At 56.8% G+C, this 19,270-nt stretch overlaps 6 protein-coding genes across 6 annotated transcripts; 1 reads left to right on the forward strand and 5 right to left on the reverse strand.

The window, feature by feature from the left end:
* Positions 1–846: 846 nt before the first annotated feature.
* CCM_04749 (allantoate permease, putative) lies at positions 847–1,529 on the reverse strand (the record flags this gene model as incomplete). Its single annotated transcript, XM_006669895.1, has 3 exons — positions 847–1,106; positions 1,154–1,354; positions 1,421–1,529. The coding sequence occupies 3 exons, from the start codon at positions 1,527–1,529 to the stop codon at positions 847–849; spliced, it is 570 nt and encodes a 189-aa protein (XP_006669958.1).
* Positions 1,530–4,405: 2,876 nt separating this feature from the next.
* CCM_04750 (uncharacterized protein) lies at positions 4,406–10,498 on the reverse strand (the record flags this gene model as incomplete). Its single annotated transcript, XM_006669896.1, has 1 exon — positions 4,406–10,498. One exon carries the CDS (start codon positions 10,496–10,498, stop codon positions 4,406–4,408), a length of 6,093 nt encoding a protein of 2,030 aa, XP_006669959.1.
* Positions 10,499–11,375: 877 nt separating this feature from the next.
* Positions 11,376–12,382, forward strand: CCM_04751 (peroxisomal membrane protein Pmp47, putative; the record flags this gene model as incomplete). Its single annotated transcript, XM_006669897.1, has 2 exons — positions 11,376–11,486; positions 11,561–12,382. 2 exons carry the CDS (start codon positions 11,376–11,378, stop codon positions 12,380–12,382), a joined length of 933 nt encoding a protein of 310 aa, XP_006669960.1.
* Positions 12,383–12,698: 316 nt separating this feature from the next.
* On the reverse strand, positions 12,699–15,299 carry CCM_04752 (amino-acid N-acetyltransferase subunit Mak10, putative; the record flags this gene model as incomplete). The annotated part of the gene is made up of 6 exons (XM_006669898.1): positions 12,699–13,970; positions 14,033–14,494; positions 14,556–14,786; positions 14,846–14,974; positions 15,050–15,117; positions 15,188–15,299. 6 exons carry the CDS (start codon positions 15,297–15,299, stop codon positions 12,699–12,701), a joined length of 2,274 nt encoding a protein of 757 aa, XP_006669961.1.
* A 735-nt stretch (positions 15,300–16,034) lies between these two features.
* CCM_04753 (mitochondrial ATP synthase epsilon chain domain-containing protein) lies at positions 16,035–16,461 on the reverse strand (the record flags this gene model as incomplete). The annotated part of the gene is made up of 3 exons (XM_006669899.1): positions 16,035–16,112; positions 16,188–16,302; positions 16,430–16,461. The coding sequence occupies 3 exons, from the start codon at positions 16,459–16,461 to the stop codon at positions 16,035–16,037; spliced, it is 225 nt and encodes a 74-aa protein (XP_006669962.1).
* Positions 16,462–16,957: 496 nt separating this feature from the next.
* On the reverse strand, positions 16,958–17,881 carry CCM_04754 (uncharacterized protein; the record flags this gene model as incomplete). The annotated part of the gene is made up of 1 exon (XM_006669900.1): positions 16,958–17,881. The coding sequence occupies one exon, from the start codon at positions 17,879–17,881 to the stop codon at positions 16,958–16,960; it is 924 nt and encodes a 307-aa protein (XP_006669963.1).
* Positions 17,882–19,270: the final 1,389 nt, after the last annotated feature.

Raw genomic sequence — 19,270 nt, forward strand, 5'->3', positions numbered from 1 at the left:
ACTGTGGCTCGGCAGTGCCATTGTGGCCCGTCAACTCCCGGACAAGGCGCTCCCGACGGGAATTTTCATGTCTATACCATGTAATCTGGCAAACAGGAATAATAATCATCAGCGCGTAGCAGCCCACTGAAATCCTTGTTAGTCGCAGCGACGACATGGAGCACTCATGCAACCTACGCAGCATTCTGAAAGCCAATTCGAAAACGGGCGCCTGTCGGCCGAGAAAGAATTCTGCTTGATGTGAGCGTCAAGTTGCAGGGATAGCATGCATTGCTACATACGAGGTCCTGCGATCAGACCGGCCGCCCAACCAGCAAAGATGATTCCCGAGGCAGTCGTTTTCTTTGTGTGGCCCGCATAGTTGGCCGCGATCAAGCCAGTGTTCAAAGTGAAAGACAGCGTGTGGCTTATCAAGTTATTAGGATTTGATTGAATGTATCTTTTAGTCAGGGGAGTGAACATACGTGTAAGTGAGGTAGTATCCTGCAAGCCTTCCAGCCTGGTTGTGCACGGGTAGTACGTGAAGGAGGGTGGCCCCAATAAGTGGCGGGACAGAACAAAGCATACAGAGAAGGAGTGAAATGTTCTTATACTTTGAAGCAAGAGAGGAAAAGATTATGAACGACAAGAACTGGATGGTGGCTGCTGGACAGGTTGACACGAGTGTCGTCTGAATTGGGGTGAAACCAAACCCGGCAACGATCTGGCTGGAGAACTATGACACTGTGAGATGCGGTTTCATATAGGAAAGAGCTTCTTACCTGGCTTGCAAACGTGGAGGGCATGGTGTTTCCTCTAGGTATCCATGTCAATACTATGCAGCCGAGAATCGTCCCTCTCGTGGACTTACATGGCAGTGACGAAGAACAACAGCGTCTGTGGATCGCGCAACGCCTCCCGAAACTGATTCCACTTCCACTTGTCATCGGCTGTGACTGTCTGATTCGCTCTCACTCTCTCCATTGCAATCTGTTTCTGTCGCTGGTTCAGCCACCGTGCGTTGGTCTGGTTGTCGGGCATCAATACGACGACGACGAGCGCAAATAACAAGCTGAAAGACCCAAAAAAGAGGAAGAATATTTTCCACGTCGCAATGGATCCGTGAACTAGTAGTACCGTTAGTCACGTATCCGGCCGTGCCGACGTAGCTCACCTTTTCCAAGCCCATAGGTAAGAAGCCCGCCGATAAAGTTGCCGACCGGGGTGCCGCTCAGCCAGAACGCCGTCCGAGAGGCCTGCTCCTGTCGCGTCCACCAGTTGCTGGTGACGATGACGAAGACGGGGCCGATGATGCTCTCCACGAGGCCAAGAAAGAAGCGTGCGGTCGCGATGCCCGCAAAGTTGAAGCACAGCGCTGCAAAAGACGCCCATGTGGTTAGAACTTTTCAGCGCGCCAGATTCAATGGTTATGCCCGCTTACGAGTGAGGAGGATGATGGTGGACCACGAGAGCACAGCGCCGCTGATGAACTTGCCGGCATGCTGCGGCCAGCGCTGCACCAGCTTCGCCCACATCATGACGCCAATCATGTAGCCAATGTAGAAGATGCTACATCAGTAAGTCAGCATAAAGAGCTTCAAAAAGATTCATCTGACGCTTTGCCTTCCAAGCCAACTGTAGTTGCTGCCTTTGAGATGCAAGTCCTTTGTAAGACCAAAGATGGAGCCGTAGTTGAGAAGGGTCTTGTCAAGAAACTATACCCAGAGTTAATATTCCTTGTCATTTTAGGGTTACTCAGAGACCAACCGAGAACATGTAGCATGCAGATAGCAGAGGTAACAGAATCCAATCAATTTTTCGCAGCACCTGTTTGTGCTCTTCCTCAGTGTAGGTAATGTGCTCCGCATGCCCATACACTTTCATACCCTCGTCCTGATTATGCCTTTTTCCAACCTCGATACAGTCAACTGTACCCAGGCTGTTGCGCTTGTCATCATCAATGAAGTTCACAACTTCATTGTTGTTAGTCGGCGCAAGGTTTGCCATGGCCGCGATTGTCGAGTTGGTCAATGAATTGCTGGCTCGGGGCTGTGCAGTCATGGGCTAGAAGAACAACGAGGCATTGATCCGAGACATGAACTCTCCCTGACGAATTCCACGGTCGGAATCCATATTGCCTTATATAGGTAACTTGGTATATTGCGTCCCGCTGGGTAGAGTCTGGGGATTGGAGCAAGCCACTTGCCTACCGACATAGTCGGTTCGACAACAGAGCCGACATTGTCGGCTAGTAGCGCACCCGACCTTGTCGGCTCGCTGCCGTGTAAGTCGCGTAGCTTGCAGGTAAAAGAGTCGTAACTATAAAATATTCAATGTTTTCTACTTTCTCAATCATTTTATTTTACTCCTTGACCGCAAGAACTTCTGGTACTTTTCTCAAGATGGCCGTGGGCAACACCAACACCGAGGCACCAGTCTCAACACCCAAAATCTCGGTACTCCCAGAGACAGACGATTCTAAATCGGTCATCTTGGAGCCATACCATGTGGACTTGCTCCCAGAATATGGCTACATTAGTAGGGAGTACTTGATAAGTGGTGTGGCATACGGGGAGCCATATTGCACTCGGCTGCTTCTGCGCTGTCCCGAAGACGTTTCTCGCTTCACCGGATTCGTTGTGGTGGAACCGTCTCATCTATGGGGAGGAACAAGTATTTGGCGACATACAAATCGCTGGTTAATGCGCAATGGTAAGGCCGAACAACGCAGTCCATTTCGATGTCATCCTACTAACAAACTGAACCAAGGTCACGCATGGCTAGAGGTCGACTCCCAGGCCACTTCGGCCGTCGGAAAGATCAAGAACGCGGATCCTCAGAGGTACCGAGACATTCGCTTCATCCCGGGACCAACATCGGACGAGTTTGCTGCCAACATCCCCTTCGTGACCGACGTGACAAAGGAGTCTCTCTCGGAAGCATACATGAAGTTCAAAGCTACATGGTGGCCCGCCACTCTGCAGTCGCCAGAGATTCTGACGGCCGCATCGCATGCACTGCGCGCCGGCGACTTGGGCCTTGTGGCTCGGCGCGTCGTTCTCAGCGGCCTGTCGCAGACGGGCGGCGTGACGCGCCGTTTTGTGACGCATTCGGCGCATCTGCGGCTCCCCGACGGCTCGCTGCCTTTCGAAGGCTTCCTCCCCTGCCAGTCCGGCGGCGAGGCGCTGCCAGACGTGCCGGGAGCCAAGATTATCGAGCTCGTGGGCGAGGCCGAGTTTCAAAGTGTCAGGCTCCCCTGCGGGATCAGCGGCCAGATGCTCGGAGTGTCCCACCGACGTCCGGACAGTGACGCGTTTCGGCTCTACGAGGTGGCGTGCATGGCACACCGAGAATCGCGATGGGCTTCGCCAGCGGAGCTGAAGAAGTGGTCTGTCGCGGATCTCCGTGGTGCTCAATGGAGCACCTTTTCGAATTCCTTCATCTATCATGCGGTTTTCGAAGCGATGGAGAAATGGACCCGGGATGCTGGTATTTGCCCGCCCCCAGGCTCAATCATTGACACAATGGGCGATAGTGACGATATTGTGCGCGATGAGCATGGAAATGCGGTTGGTGGCGTTAGAACCATGCATAGCGATGCGCCTTTGGCGTCCTTTGTGGCTGCGACGCCGAAAGGTCGGCCAAGCTGGTACTGGGGTAAGTTCATTTTACTTTGGCTGCGTAAAGCTCAATTTTTAACCTCCTTTCAGGCTCGCAGTGGACCTTTTCAGCTGAAAAGCTGCGAATGCTATATGGTACTGTGGCAAACTACAGACACATTGCCGGACGAGCTCTCCAGGAACAGATTCAGCGAGGATTCCTGCTTCCCATGGACGCCGAAGTTTTGCGAAGGGAAACAATAGAGGCAGTCGAGTTCTAGACAGACTAGATTTTCAGAAGCTGCTGTACAGTGGTATTATGGGGTGTTCGGTGTTAGCATGAGGTAGAGAATAGGTAGATGGCAATTGATCGAGCTCTACAACCAACCACGAGTTGCAAGCGAAGGTCCGCGCATCCATATTCAGTGCGGGCGTCGTCCATCTGGGTTAAGCATGCTCCAGTCTTGCTGTCTAGCAGTGTGTAGAGTGGCGCATATATGTGGTGCATCACAGTTTTCAACGTTCTATGACTTGTAACTTCAAGTTTGCATTGTAAATCCCGACCCGTGGTATCTAAAATGTAGCAGGCTGAAAATAGTAGCCAGAACTCCTATGCTCGAAATGCCCAGAGGTATACAAAAGTTTGCCCAAATGCTTGTCTAAACAAAAAATGCCGCTTCCCTTTTTCAACGCCGTCCCAAATGCCGTTCGTGATATCATACAATAAAAATACAAAAAGATGTACAACAAAAATATACAAAAAAAGAACAAGTAAAAATACACCCCGCGATTGTCAGTGCTTCAACGTAAGCAACTAGACAGACCGCTTACTCCTCCTCCGCCTCGAGCGTCGGCTTGCGCATCTCTGCCGCCTTGATCAGGGCGAAGAGACGCTTCGCCAGCTCGCGCTCGTTCCATCCGCCGACGACAGACTGAAAGGCCTCGATGCAGTCGATGTGCCAGTCTTCAATCACCATGTCGGCGCCGCGGCCACGGACCGTCTTGCCGAACAGCCGTTCGGCGAGGTGCTCGTAGGACCCGTGGTACGGGCCCTGGAGGCGCACTTGCAAGAGCCCCTCGAGGACCAGCCAGTGCTGGCGCGACCAAGACGTCTGCGACAGCGGGCCCATCTGCCGGGCCGGCTGCTGCGGGGGCTGGTCCATGCCAGCACTCAGGCCCTGGTCCTGCTGAGCCGGGAGCTCGATCTGCTGCCGCTGCAGTTGCGGAAGCTCGTGCTGGTCACCCAGCAGCTCCTCCAGCGGCGGTGCATCCGTCATGGAGACGTCATCCGACGACACTGACTCGTCAATGTCGTAGCCGTAGCTATAATACCGCTTCTGCGGCGGTTCCGGCTGCGGCTCCGGCTCCGGCTCTGGCTGCGGCTCCGGCTGCGGCTCCGGCTGCGGCTCCGGCTGCGGCTCTGGCTGCGGCTCTGGCTGCGGCTCTGGCTGCGGTGGCGGCGGCGGCAGCGACCATCCTCCTGTGGCGCCCATCGTCAGCGGCGGCAGTCGATTGCTGAACATCAGGTCCGGCATTAGTCCACCGAGGTACGTCAGAGGGTTCTGTCCAACGGGGTACGGCAGCGGCGGATGATCGGCGGGGTTGAACGGCGGCGGCGCCAACCCCATCAGCTCGGCCGTGCTCCACACCGGCGGCGCAGTCTGCCTCAGTCCTTCTGAGCTGAACAGCGACGGCCTGGTCCCCATCAGCTCTTCCGAGTCGAACAGCGTCGGCGCAGGCCCTATCAGTCCTCCGCCGTTCAGCGGCGACGGCGCAGTCCCCATCATTCCTCCGCCGTTCAGCGGCGACGGCTCGGTCCCCATCAGTCCTCCACCGTTCAGCAGCGGCGGCTCGGTCCCCATGTCGACGTCGTCATCAAAGTCCATGGGCTCTGGAATTTCACCGCGTGCCAGAGCCGCTTGGTACTCCCGCTCTCGACGCTGCTCACGCGCAAGTGCCTGCGCGGGCGGCGAGAGCACGCTGCTGGTGAACTCGACGACCCGGCCTGGGATCTTCGGCTTCGACGGCGAGCGGAAACACGACTTCGGCCCAGACGGCTTGGGCGGGAGCTCGGGCAGGGGCATCCGCGGAGGTGGGAGCGGGGGCAGCCGGGGGTATTCGACCTCAACATGGCTGTTGGGGTTGCTCATGAGCCAAGGCAGGCCGTTTTGGCGTTGCCAGGCAATGACCTTTTTCTCCACCGCCCGCCGGGAGCGGCTCTCGTCAACGACGTCAGGGCTGCTTCTCCAGCCGTCAGGGTTTGGGGTCCATAGATTAGATCTAGGGCCCGCCGGGCGACGAGACTGCTCCACAGACTCTCCGCGGCCAAAGATTGAGAACAAGCCACTGCTCTTCTTCCGCCCATTCACCGGGTAGATCTTTGCATAGCGGGGGGCCGGGGTGGGCAGCGGCTCCGGCTCGCCAGTCAGCGGATTGGTCCGCACTGCGCTGGGACCAGCTTCGGCGGTTCTTCCCAGTCTCGGGAAGAACTTCTTCGCCAACATGCCGCCAATGGCAATCGGTGAAGAGAAAAAGGCGGACAGGTCGAATCTGCTCGCCCTGGCGGCAGATTCGCCGAGGTTCTCTGCCTCCTCTGCTGCTCGTGTTCGGGCAAGCAGCGAGTACTCCTCCGCGTCTTCTTCTTGGCGCGGCTGCTCATTCTGACGAGATGACTCGCCGCGCTCTTCGACCGGCGCCGCCTGAACAGGCTGGGCAGGCTGCACAGGCTGCAGCTGGGCCATAAGCCGACTTGGCTGCGTGAGGTATTTACTCACAAAAGGTTCTTCCGCCGCGGGTCGCATCCACGGCTCCTCCCTGGCTTTCTGCTTAATCAGGGCTTCTTTTGTGAAGTTCCTGGTCCTCGGCCTCCTGTGCTTACCGAAGGGGACATTCCTTCGGCGTGCCGGCACGTCCCTTTGCGCCTCGAGCTCCCAAATGTCGGCCTCGTCGTTGGCCGGGAGCTTCGGCAACTCCTGCTCCGGTTCCGCAGTAGCCACTGGCTCGGCCTCTGCTTCCACTTCCGGTTCCAGCTCCGTTACTTGCTCGGGCTCTGGCACACGAGCCTCGAGCGCAGGCAGCACGGGGGAACGTTGGAAGGAGAACTTCCGTGCAGGCGGCTGCGGAGACAACGCCCAAATGTCTTGCAGCGTGTTGTCGCCACGCAGTCTCGGGCTGATCGGGCCCTCGTTGGCAACCCAGCTTTGCGTGTCGCCATCCGGCGATTGGCGCAGCGAGCTGGTTGCGGAGACACGGCCAATGGTCGATCCATGGGCCTGCAGAGGCTCGTCCTGTAAGGACGGGCGCGCTGGAGACGAAGGCTCGACGCTTGTGGGCGGCAGACGGAGAGAAGACTCCCTCTGCGGCGACACAGATGGCTGTAGCTGGTCCAACGTTGCCACGAGAGCTTCAGCGGCCCTAATGCTCTTGCTGAAAAGAGGCTCTCGTGGCGGCGACGACGGCGGCGACACCGAACCTGACTGCGCGTCAGGTTGTGCCGGGTTCCACTCGGCAGCGGGAGTGTTGATGCGACTCTTGCTGAACAGAGTCGCACGCGACGGCGAGACAGAGGCCGCCTCTGCACTGGGCGGCGGCAGGCTCGAGAAGCGAACCGGAGACCTGACGTTCCTCGTCGAGTCTCGGAGCGGGGAGCGGCCCTCGGGCGACAGCGACGATGGGTCCAACTTTCCAAAGTTGAGCATGCGACGCGCCATGGGGCTCTTGCTAGTCCGCCCGCTCGGGCTCTTGCTGATGCGCCCGCCAGGACTTCTGCTGGTCAGGCGCCCACTCTCCAGCTCTCGAGAGCCGGAGCGCCGTTCCTTGCTGCCGGAAGTTCTGAACGGGCTGCCCAGATGGCGCTCTCTGGCTTCGGGCGAGGGCGGGTCCGAGGTGACGCTCTGGAGAGCACGACCTGCGCGGACAATGGACGAAAGTGCCGGGCGCACCTGCGACGCTGACGCGGACTCGTGGGTCACGGACTGCGGCTGCTGCTGGGTCGGCGACGAGAGCTGGTTGCGCGGCGTTTCTTCAAGCGGGGAGGCGCTGTCCTGAGCAGCAGCCTCCACTTGTTGAGTCGCCAGCGCCGGCTCGGCGCTTGCACCTGGCTCGGGTGACACCCTAGATGTAGCCCGCATGGGAGACGACCCATTACGCCTAGACCACCAAGGCCGGGGAGCATTGTGGAGCGCATGCAGGAAGGTGATGCTGTCCGAAGAGTCGTCCGGCGTCAACAGGCGTTTCGGTTCAGACTGAGCCTCGCTGACATCAGAGGAAAGGGCGGGCTGCTCTCCAGCCGCCGCTTGTCCTGCTTCGTCTGCAAGCTGCTCATCGTCGTTGTCCTCATCGCCCGTTTCTTCCATGGCCGAGTCTTCGCCAAGCTCTTCGTCCTCGTCATTGCCAGGACGCAGATACGGCAGTTCATAGTCGTCTGCCTGCATCTCCTGGTCCGCTCCATGCTCCAGCTCCAGCTCCGAATTCTCAGATTCCTGCGCAAAAGAGGCCGCGTACTGTTCTTGGCGAGCCTCAAGCTCGGCCATGACCTCGTCCATTTGCTCATCGTTGAGCTGCTCATACTCGTTTGCTCTCGGCACTGCCCTAGCCAGAACTTCCTCTGGAATCTCCGAGAACGAGTCTTCGTACATGACAGAACCTTCCGCAGATTCTTGTACGGGGGACAACCCCGACGCGGGTCGCGCTGGTCGGTCGGGGGTTGCAGATCGTCGAGGGCTCCTACGTGAGGCCTCTTCGCTTCGCCCGCCATACCGCTTGAAGACGCGGAAGCGGAGCGGTGACGAGTTTGTCGCCTTTCGAGGCGACGATGACAGCCGTGCGCTGCGAGACACGGGCGGGGACTGGCGGCCGTGGGACTTGCTGGACGATGCGGCTGCAACCTCCGGCTCCGACTCAGCTGAGAAGGCTGCCGTGAAGGTTGCTTCGAGCTCCGCAGTAACCTCTCGCTCGGCGTCTTGTTTGACTTGCGAAACTTTTTGTTCCGCAATCTTGTCAATCGCCGAATAGAGGTCTTCTTCCTCGTCCTCTGCAGATTCCGATGCGAGCTCAGCCACGGGCTCTGATGCGGCGGAGACTACCGGCTCCGATGCAGTGGAGGCTACAGGCACCGATACGGGCTCGGTTACCGGCCCTGATAAAGGCGCGGTGACCGGCTCCGATACGGGCTCAGCTACTGGCTCCGACACAGCCTCGGGCAGTGACGCGTCTGGCTGGCCATCAAGACCAATCGCAGATTCCACGTCGACAGCCACTGGCTCGGGCGTCGCAACAGCAGCAGTAGCCTCCTCGTCAGCCGCGTCGTTTTCAGATTCGCGGCTGCCCAGCATCTCCGGGTTCTCCTCTTCCACATCGGCCTCTGCCGCTTCGGGCTGCGACGACTGGTCTGGCTGAGCTTCAAGCTCAGGTCCAGAAGCCAAGTCGGCCGCAGCCACTGCTGGCAGCTCTGGAGCAGCCGTCTCATCGACAGCCGCGTCGTTTCCAGAGTAGTCGCGGCCGCTCAACGTGTCCGCATCATCGTCCTCGTCGTCCGCACCTTCATCTTCCCCGTCAGCTACATCGCCCTGTCGGAGCGACTCAAGCGTTTCGTTGATGATGAGGTTCGTGTCATCACCCAACGGGCTGTAGCGCTGTGGAGGCGGAGCACCCTGTGTGCTTTCTCGCAGCGAGTGGATCGAGTCCATGAGAATCATACTAAAGTCTTCGCCTTGAGCAATAGTATCGTTTCTTCTCGTTGCCGTCGGTTCCGCCGCTGGCTCGTCATCAGCAGACGAGACATCACTTGCGGCGGGCGGAAGGAAGCCGTAGTCTTCTTGTGACGTGGCAACCGACGGCTCTCGCTCTTCTTCCTCCTCTTCCCGCTCCTCCACTTGCGCAGCTGCATTCTCCGCAGGCTCTACCGAGGCTCTCGGAGTTGTGTCTCGTGACGCGGCTGCAATCCAGAAATCCGATTCTGGCTCCGCGTCAGTCGCAGGTGCTGACACTTCACGGCTTACATCGACCGTGATCGTAGCCGTCATGTCCCGTTGTAGGTCGTCCTCACTTGTTGGGACGTGGGCCATCTCTGACGGGCTACTATCAGCTTCTGCCCGCCCGGCTAGTTGGGGCGGTGCCATGGGGTATCGTCGCCTGCGCACACTGCGCTTGGCTGGCGTTACCCTGGGCACTGTTTCTGTGCCAAGTTCGCTCGACGGCTCATCCGCCCGTTGTCTGGGCGAGCGCGTGTTGCGACGCTTTGGCGTGGGGGACCTCGTCGTGAGGTCATCGATGGAGTCCGACTCCATGCTCTCTTCGACTGTTCCTGCGCGCTCTGGTGTTGCGCGTTCAGGAGAAGCATCTCGTTTTCGCTTCCCAGCCGTGGGTTTCGGGATCGGCGTTCCATTGGAAGCGCGGATCCTAGTTTTGCGCGGTCGTGGCCGCGGGGTAGCATTCGTCGAGCCGAGGACATCACTAGACTCGTCCTCGACGGAATACTTGAGCGGGACCGTGGTGGTGGTGGCCGCCGCTCCTTTGCGCAGTCGCGCAGCGTTGGTGGTGGTGGTGGCGGTAGTGTTTTTGTTGGATGCTGTGTCGGCATCCTTCTTGTTCTCCTCCACGCTCACGATCAGGCTGCCACGAGGTGCCCTGCCGCGAGGCGCTCTGCCACCGCTCTTGTCCACGTCAAGTTGGAACGCCGGCCTTCTAGGCGTGGGTCCGATTGACAGGAACTTTTGAACGCGGTGGCTGCGTGTCATGCGCCGCGTGTTGGAGGAGAGGACGGACTGGTCAGGTGACGCGCCGTCATTGAGGGGATCCGGCGACGACCTGACGTCGTCGCGGGGGCTTCTTGATCCGGCGACGCTGCGCCAGCGCAATTGAGTTGCGTCTGGCTGTCGCTGAGCAGCGCCGGCGGAGGGGGTGTTTCTTCGGCTTGGCATTGTTCAAGGTTTGTGCGGGGGACAAAGGTAGAAAAAGAGGATTATTCTTATCGCTGAATCCCAACGCGAGAAAATGAAGAGCCATGGAAGGGAAAGATCGGTCGAGGGGCGCAGCGGGATGGGAGGGGATTAAATAATGGAATCGAAAGGGATCCGGAAAGCGGTTGGTGTTTCGGTAGGCGCTGGGTGCGAGTGTGTGCGCGTCTTGCGATACTGCGTACAGCCACGTACAAGTTGAGGTGCAATCCACGCACAAGAAGCTGTCGTGAAATGTGAGCGCCACAATATTGTTTACTTGGTACCCGATCTGGGCTAGCCTGCATAATATTTGTGCGCCGTTGTGCACAATGGCGGATAATCCTTACGCCGCTCCGACGAGATTAGGGTCACATGTGTACAACCTGAATAGCCTTGCACAAGCCTGGAATACGAAGTATCACTGACCAGTAACGTATTCTAATCAGCCAAGGTAGATCTGTACCGTGCCGCCGGGTGCTCACGGAAAAGACGAACCTGGGGCACTTGTGAGAACCCTAGCTTTTTAGCGCATAACGTTAGGCTGCTATTTCCTTGTGCTTGTTGCAGCCGACTGCGCGGGACGTCCCCAAGCTTCGGCATCCACCCCCACGGGACCTCGGCTGAGAGCTTCCCTCTAACTCAAACCGCCCTCACATTAAACCAGTAGTGTTTGCGCCAAGTCCTTCTCCTCCTGTCTCTTCGGTCTCTTCCTTCGTACTCCAATTCCAATCGCCAGCATCTCCCTGTATCTGGCCTCTTCGTTCCTTTCCTCCTCCACGCTCTCAACTCGATGACACACGCTCCCCGCGCCTCTCGCCCCAGACACCCCTGCCTTGCGACCACGCCACCATCTTGAACAATGGCTGCCCCAAACGACAATGTCACGCACGCCCTCGCCGGTGCCGGCGGTGGCATCCTGTCCATGGTCCTGACGTACGAAATGACCGAAACTATCTCTCTCGCCTACCTTGTGCGCCCCTCCGGCTAACCGTGTCTCGCCTGGCCTCCAGATACCCCCTCATCACGCTCTCGACCCGCGCCCAGGTCGAGTCGAAAAAGGCCGACAGCAAGTTTAGCGATGCCGTGCAGAAAATCATTGCCCGCGAGGGCGTCGCCGGCCTCTACTCGGGCATCAACTCGGCGCTCTTCGGCATCAGCGTCACCAACTTTGTCTACTACTACTGGTACGAATGGACGCGCTCCTTCTTCGAGGCGGCCGCTGTCAAGGCCGGTCGCGCCAGCAAGAGGCTCACCACGATCGAGTCCATGATCGCCGGCGCCATTGCCGGTTCCGCCACTGTTGTCCTCACCAACCCCATTTGGGTCGTCAACACGCGCGTCACCACGTACAAGCACGACGCCAACGCCGAACTCGAGGCCGGCCGCCGCGGCAAGGCGCTCGCCCGCCCCTCAACCCTGGCCACCCTCATGGCCCTGCTGAAGAGGGAGGGACCCCAAGCCCTCTTCTCCGGCGTCATGCCCGCCCTGGTGCTCGTCATCAACCCCATTCTCCAGTACACGCTCTTTGAGCAGATGAAGAATGCCGTCGAGCGCCGCCGCAAGATCACGCCCACCATTGCCTTCTTCCTCGGCGCTCTCGGCAAGCTCTTTGCTACATCAGTCACGTACCCCTACATCACCGTCAAGAGCAAGATGCACGTCGCCAGCACCTCAAGCAAGAAGGACGGCATGTCGCAGACCCTCAACCGCGTGGTCCGTGAGGAGGGTTACGCTGGCCTTTACAAGGGCATTGTCCCCAAGGTCACCCAGAGCGTCCTGACCGCTGCTTTCTTGTTCGCCTTCAAGGACGTCCTCTTCGACCAAATCGTCAAACTCCGCAGCAACCGCAAGATTGCGGCCAAGTAGGGGGACACAAAACATCCACTTCGACTGCAAATTTTTCGTCCCTCGCTCGCTACTAGATGGTAAGGGCGGTGAACTCTCCGACCAGACTGCGCAACGCCAAACCGGCCACGTTACATGTAGGCTCGTATCGCTCGGTTGAACTGTGCGACACAGCCGCGATGAAACAAATACCCAAAAAGGGCATGTACAAGATAATGTTAGGAACACTTTAGACAGGTGACAATCATCTAGATGCATGGCTAAATGCTTCTCAATAAACTCTTCTGATTGTAAATGAAATAACATCATGTCAAACTCAACATTTCCAGTCTCAACATCAATTGGGTATAAATGTTACTCTAGGTACAATCCAGGACGGGTGGTATGTCTTATCCGGTGTGGGAACCTCAACGGTCAAGCCCAGTGCGACGTCTTTCATCGGCCCTACTCCTGATTGCGTACCCGTGCCCGCCAGTGCCTTCTGCACCGTCTGAATGGCAATGCCCGCGGCAATGCACGACTTGAGGCCATTCCTCACGCCGGCCACCCACCGTTCGTGTGAGCCCACCGAGAATGACTCTTCGGCAGAGAGCTTGTTGAGGGTTTCGAAGCCACGTTTCGCGCCCGTCAGCGCGCGCTCGCCATAGACCAGGAGCTCCTCTGAGGATGTATCCAGCTGCTGTGAGCCCGTTGTGAATTCTTCAAATGTAGGAAGCGAGGGCAAGCCAATGGAGGAAAAGGGCTTCATGCGCAGGTCGTAGCGGAACTCGTCGTTACTGTAGGGCCGGGTAGGTGTACGCACGAGACCATGACGCGCGAGGACAGCGTACAGGCATGCGAGCGCGACAGACAGCTCCCAGGTCACAGCAGCGTCAATAAGTGTAAGGCGCGTGGAGGCAAGAGCACGCTGGAGCTGCTTCTCCACGTCAGGATCCTCGGAGGGCAAGGCGCGCGCTTCGTCGACACGGTGGATGATAAACGACTTGATCCGCTCCACATGCTGCAAGCGCGTCTTGGCGAGGTAACTGAGGTACCAGTACATGCCAAGGTGCTCATCCGGTTGGTAGACCCCCAACTCGAAGCCGAGCTGGACAATCATTTCCATGAGACGCAGCTTATATAAGTAGGTCCACGAGGAGAGCGGGAGTGAGTATGACTCAATGGTTTGATCTGAGCTACTCATCATGGAGGGTTCTAGAAGAATGGGTCGCTCCTTGGTCTTGACTTGCAGGAGCTGGTCAATGTCCTCGGCGTCGAACTGTAAGTTCTCCCACTCGTTTACAAGGTGGCAAAGCGTGCGGCGAACACGACACCGATTCTGACAAAATGTCCGAAGAATATCCACAAATGGTTGCGCAGCGCGTTGGCGAAAGAGTTCCGTTTGCTGTGACATTACGAAGCGGACATCATGAACGACCTCGATATCGTCGTTGCTGCGCGCAAGAAGCGGGCTGGCGGGGAGCGTGAGGATAGATAAATCGTCGTCGAGGAGCTGTCGAATGCTCATGCGTCCTAGAACCTGCATTTCGTTGAATAGGAACGACTGCAAGAGAGTTCTCACGAATACGAGTGGCTGAGGCTTCTTGGCTTGAAACGTTGATATAAATGTCTGATGCGCGTTAGTGTGGCTGTAGCTGAGAGCATGTGCACGTAGGTGACTAGAATACTTACCAAGAGACACTGGGAATCGGTATACTTGAGAACATTGACTACCTCGGCACCATCCTCAAACATGCGTGAGAGATGCGCGAAAGCCTCCTTGAAATCGAGCTGCACGATTGGGCGCGGGGGCATGGTGCTGGCGAGTTTTCGCTGTAGTTTGGCTGAAAAGGCCTCATCGACACTTCGGGCCAAGATGTGCGTCTTTTCAATGATGGGGAGTACGTTGGCAGCTTCGATCCACGGCGCCTGTGTTTTGGTAAGATCTTGTGTCATCTCTAGTGATTCTGTAGCCTCGAGAAATATGCGTCGCAGACTTAAGCGAGCCGACAGTCCTTGGAGGATATCACTGGATACTTCGTCTTTCAACAGGCCCAAAAGCCCTTCTGCTTCGCGGAGGGCCGAGTGAATGTTGCGTGTTGATATGTTTCGAAGTAGAGTGCGGTTGTATGTATTTGTGACAAAATCCTCCTCCTGCGAGATGATAAGGATATGAGCCAGTTATCCACCTAAAGGATGCAGAGCATGGACATACCTCATAAAAGTGTTCCAGCTTGATGTGCTCGTTGACATGGCTGCAAGCTTTAAGCATGCCCAGGCAGTAGGCACGGAGGATCTGCAGCATAGGCTCAGTGTTGCTGCCGGAGGTACCGGACCTCACAAAATGTGCCTCGCCAATGTTGGCAGGGTCCGGCATTGAAAGTGCCTCGACATAGACGCTGGTGAATAGCGTCTGGGCCAATGGATAGCCAAGGTGCCATGAAATCTATCACTGTGAGCACAAGAACAGTATGGCGGCTTCCTCGAGGACTTGGTCGCGCATACCTCATGGCAGACGAGCTCATCGATTATGCCCAAAACCTCCTCCGGGAGCAGCTTGCGCGATACATCGTATTCCTCTTCAAATTTCTCCCCTGGGGCGACGCAGCCACTGTCCATTTTTGGATCCATTATCTATCACGGAAACTACGGTCAGTACTGGAACCATTTTCATCAGAGCAAAGTGTGATGAAATAATCTCAAACATACCTCGAGAGCCGAGACAGACTCGAACAGTGTAAAGAAGCCATCCTTAACTAGCTCCCCCGGTTCCAAAGCTACTCGTGAGATTGGTTAGCATTGTGAGTCGCAAAGCCCAAACTTGCGCTGTTCTCGGTCCCGACGTACACTTGGTGGCGGCGGCAAACTTGGCCGTTATATCTACGCGGATCACACCAGGGCTGTGAATAGCTGGCGGAGGCTGCTGTTCCGGATCCTGGGCCAGAGATAATCTGGCCATTTCTGCGCAGGCACGCGTGGCGGGTTAATCAACGAACAAGGTGGGGTGAGAAACCTCAATCTTGGCTGGTCGCGTACCTTCCGGCGCGACCGCGTGGTCCGCCACTTTATTCATGATTAATTCTTGACGTCAAAATCTTGAGCGATCATCCTCGATACCATCTGCTGGCACACGGGGGCGGCAGGGAAGCTGCCTTTGCAAGAAGCTAGTTTTGCTGTATGGAGGTTTCGTGCTGTGGCGTGTGACGGGCAGAGTGGGTGAGCCAGGCGGAGAGCTGAGGGCCAGACTCGTACCTACCGCTTAGGGATCGGGTAGTCGGTCACCAAATGTGCCAGCTCATCCGAGGGTGGAATTTAAATTGGGAAGTGAGAAATTCGCACCATCTAGGCTACCAATTCTAAACTATTCATCTTACTAGGCAACAGGAACGTCGCGCTAATCACGGGCTTGGAGCTGGATAGCTGTAGGGTAGGAAATAGGTCACAAAGAAAATGGCCGACGAGAGCCGAGTTCAACTGCCCGATCCGGTCATGCTTTTGACTGATTTATAATATCAATCGTATTGTATGGTACAGTGTGGTGGTGGCTAATTGTGCACCGAGTCTAAAGTACGTGGTGGTATTTCGCTGGCGTCCTCCATATGCCGTCCTCTAAACCTCTCCTTCCGGGTTGTGTTTTGGAGATTCATCGCAGCGCATCGTCGACTGTCGCAATCGTCATGGGAAAGAATATCGTTTACGAAGAAGTGCCGTGCTCGGCCATGGCAGCAATGTTGGCCTTGCCCAGGTCCTTGGGCTCACCCATCTTGCCATTCTGTTGCGGTATTAAGCATTAGCCATCACCATCACACTCCCACCCCACACCTCGGATGCGAAAAGGGAAACCTACCTCCCACTTGGCGAAACGGAGCTCCATTTCGCCGCGACGCTCAACAGCGACTCTCTTCTCCTCGTTGAGGCTGCGACGGACGGTACGGGCGGCAATGGCCAGGTAGCGGTTGTAGCTGTTTGGTCGAAAATTAGCGTCCCAAGTTCATTCATTCTCCTTTGCGCGCGCGGTATAATATTGGTCGATCGTCGGGGCGGCGCGCCAATCGAAAAGGACAGAAAAGCGTCCGAGGGCAAACGTACGTCAAACCGGCGGCTTTCCACGCAGCAGTCATGTTGGCGGTGTTGATTGAGCGGAGGATTGGATTCGGGGGTTGGTGAGATGCTTGGCTACGCCAATTGAATCTTTGCTGGAAAGCTGGAAAGGATGGATGGCCATCCAGCGGAGCTGGCGCCTCAGGCAGAAAAGCGGTTCACGTGATCTGATTGGTTAGGTAGCTTGTGCCTGGAATTCCCGACGTGGTCAAGGTGGGTCTAGATAACTTCACCCACGCAAGGCTTCAATACCACACCACCAGTTGGGTTTGGTGATGTTCAGGATGACCGAAATGACCAAAGACTGAGGGAATTATACGAATTCCCACTTATTCACGGCTGTTTTACTTGAATTTGTCTCAGGATTTCAGAGGACTGGGGAGTCTTTGATAGTAAGCTCAGAACATTAAGTGCTAACAAACGAAAATCTATGGTCTGTAGGTAGTAAGACAAAAAGGCACGATTGGGTATAATACACTTGATCTAGCATCCGTCGATGTTTCCTCATGACTCAGCTCAAGGGCCGCCTCCACCACCACTCATCATCATCATCTGCTGAACACGGCGTCGGTCAATCTCCTTCTTGAGCATCACGATGCAGCTCGCAATGGCGAGAATCTCCATCTGCTCATGGTCACCCTTAGTGTCCGCCCACTCCGTCAGATTTAGCAACAGACGGCCACCATTTCCCGCCGTGCATCCGCTCGTGCCTTGGGTGCGCAGCTCGGCGTTGCGCACAAACATGCCGACGAGGACACGGCGCTCTTCCTGTTTGCCGCCGGCCAGCGCGACGCTGGTGACGCGCTCCCACAGCAGCAGGCTGTTGGCGCCGACGGCCTTGCGGTCGCTGCGACGCGCGTATCGCCACTCAAAGGTGCCGAGGTGGGTGCGGAGGCTCTGCGCGCGCGTCGTGAGGCCCTTGCCGTGTATCTCGTAGACCTCGTGGGGGTCGAGGCGGCCGTGCAGCTGCATCTGCGGGCTCTTGCCTGGGCCAAAGCGGTAGGTGGTGCTGCAGACGGGTTCCTCGGCCAGGCCGGCGCGGACGAGCGCACAGTTGCTGGAGCGGCGATTGTTGCGCAGCGACTCGTAGGCCAGCTCGCCGACGGTGCCGTCGGCGTCGACGCGGAGTACCGGGATGGGCACGGCCTTGGGCGGCAGCGGCAGGTGGAAGAGCGGGTGGCCGCCGGTCTCGATCTGGAAAGCGATGGTATGGTGAAAGGACGCTACGGCCGAGGCGGCGCTGGAGGCGGAGGGCGTGGCTCCAAAGGTGTCGTAGTCTGGTAGCGAGGACGACTCGGACTGCGATGCTGTGGCAGAGAGTGTCTGAAGCTGGGGGTAGTCGCCGAGCTCATACTCGGGGAGAGAGGATGTGGCGGATGCTTGTGAAAAACGCCTGTGAATGGCAGACCCAGCGGGTTGCATCTTGGTAAGAGTTGCCATGGTGGCTATGACGTATCGAGGCTGGTGATGTACAGTGATGTCGTGTTGTTGTGTTTTAATAGGTGAGGCAATTCAGTAGATTGCGTAGTGGCATCCAGGATGATTGGGACTTTTGATCTTGTTTGAGGAGTAACTGCTGTATATAAGGACTGTAAAATTCATGTGAATGCGACGGGGCATCATGTTATATATACATTTCGCCAGAGAAGCTCCCACCAGGCGCATTTATTGTCTACGGTAACTAGTGCAAGAACTCTGGGGAAGAACGTCCTGAGGGTTCACTGTAAGCGGCAATACGGGGGATACGGTGGCAGCCTGGCGGTACATGATTGGCCTGCGCCCCCATTCTAGTGGGACATCTCGCGAAATACGATGAATGCGCAGTGGGTCTTGACGCCAAGCTGACCTGCTGGGCAACAATGAACAGACGAAGACGCATCTACCAGTACAACTCTGCGTGTGAAGTTGAAAGAATATGGATATAAGAATGATTCAAACAATCGGTTGTGGTAATTAAAACTGCAGCGACCACTATATCGCAAGTTGGATATTATAGCTGCTGAACGGTGCTGTAAAGCAACCTCCCAGACAGCAGATGGCATGGCTGTCCTGATGTTTCTGGTGGACCCCACCCGCTATAACTTAGCCGTCTGATTAGCGGTCGCCCTGCTGTATGCCCGGCGTGGCTGTGCTGAGCCTCACTAACAGCCAACTGCCCTCCCTTCGAGCAGCCAGCAATCGGGAAGGAGGCTGAGTGTGCCGATCGAGGCATGTATTAGTCGGATTCATCGTATTTCCAAGAGCCGCCCGTTCAGCCACATAGTTATCAAGCGGGCGTATTCTCAAAGCCGTGGCACGGGCTCTACTAGTTCTGAAGGAAGTGGAACGGATGATCATATTCAAATAATTATCAGAGTACATGGTACACATGAGAGCTATGATAACTTCAACTTACTTTGCCCAAAAGCCAAACCTCGAAAAATGTGACTAAGCCACTGTCCGGCCGAAAAACGTCAGGTCCCGATCGAGCTGCTCCTCCACCCACATCGGCCACTTGTTGTACACTTGGTGCTCGTCGTCGACGCGCGCATTCAAGTACGTGAGCCAGCGCAGGAATCCCGGATCCATGCTATTCTCCTTTCGCGACGGGTATTTCTGCCGGACGCTCAGCTCCTGCTCGGTGATAAAGGCCATGATCTGCGACAGCGCGATCCAATGGGTGTGCAGCAGCACCATGGTCTGGTTGCCCATGTCGATGAGCTCCTGGAAGGTGCCGTGCGGGAGCAGCATCCACCAGCCGTACTGCTTCGAGTTTGTCTTGTACGCCTCAAACGAGCTCTCGTAGAGGGCGCGCGCGATGGCGAGCAGCTGCGCGCGGTACTCGTCCTC

The sequence above is a fragment of the Cordyceps militaris genome (genome assembly GCF_000225605.1).
Source record: "Cordyceps militaris CM01 unplaced genomic scaffold CCM_S00003, whole genome shotgun sequence".
Classification (NCBI taxonomy): Eukaryota; Fungi; Ascomycota; class Sordariomycetes; order Hypocreales; family Cordycipitaceae; genus Cordyceps; species Cordyceps militaris.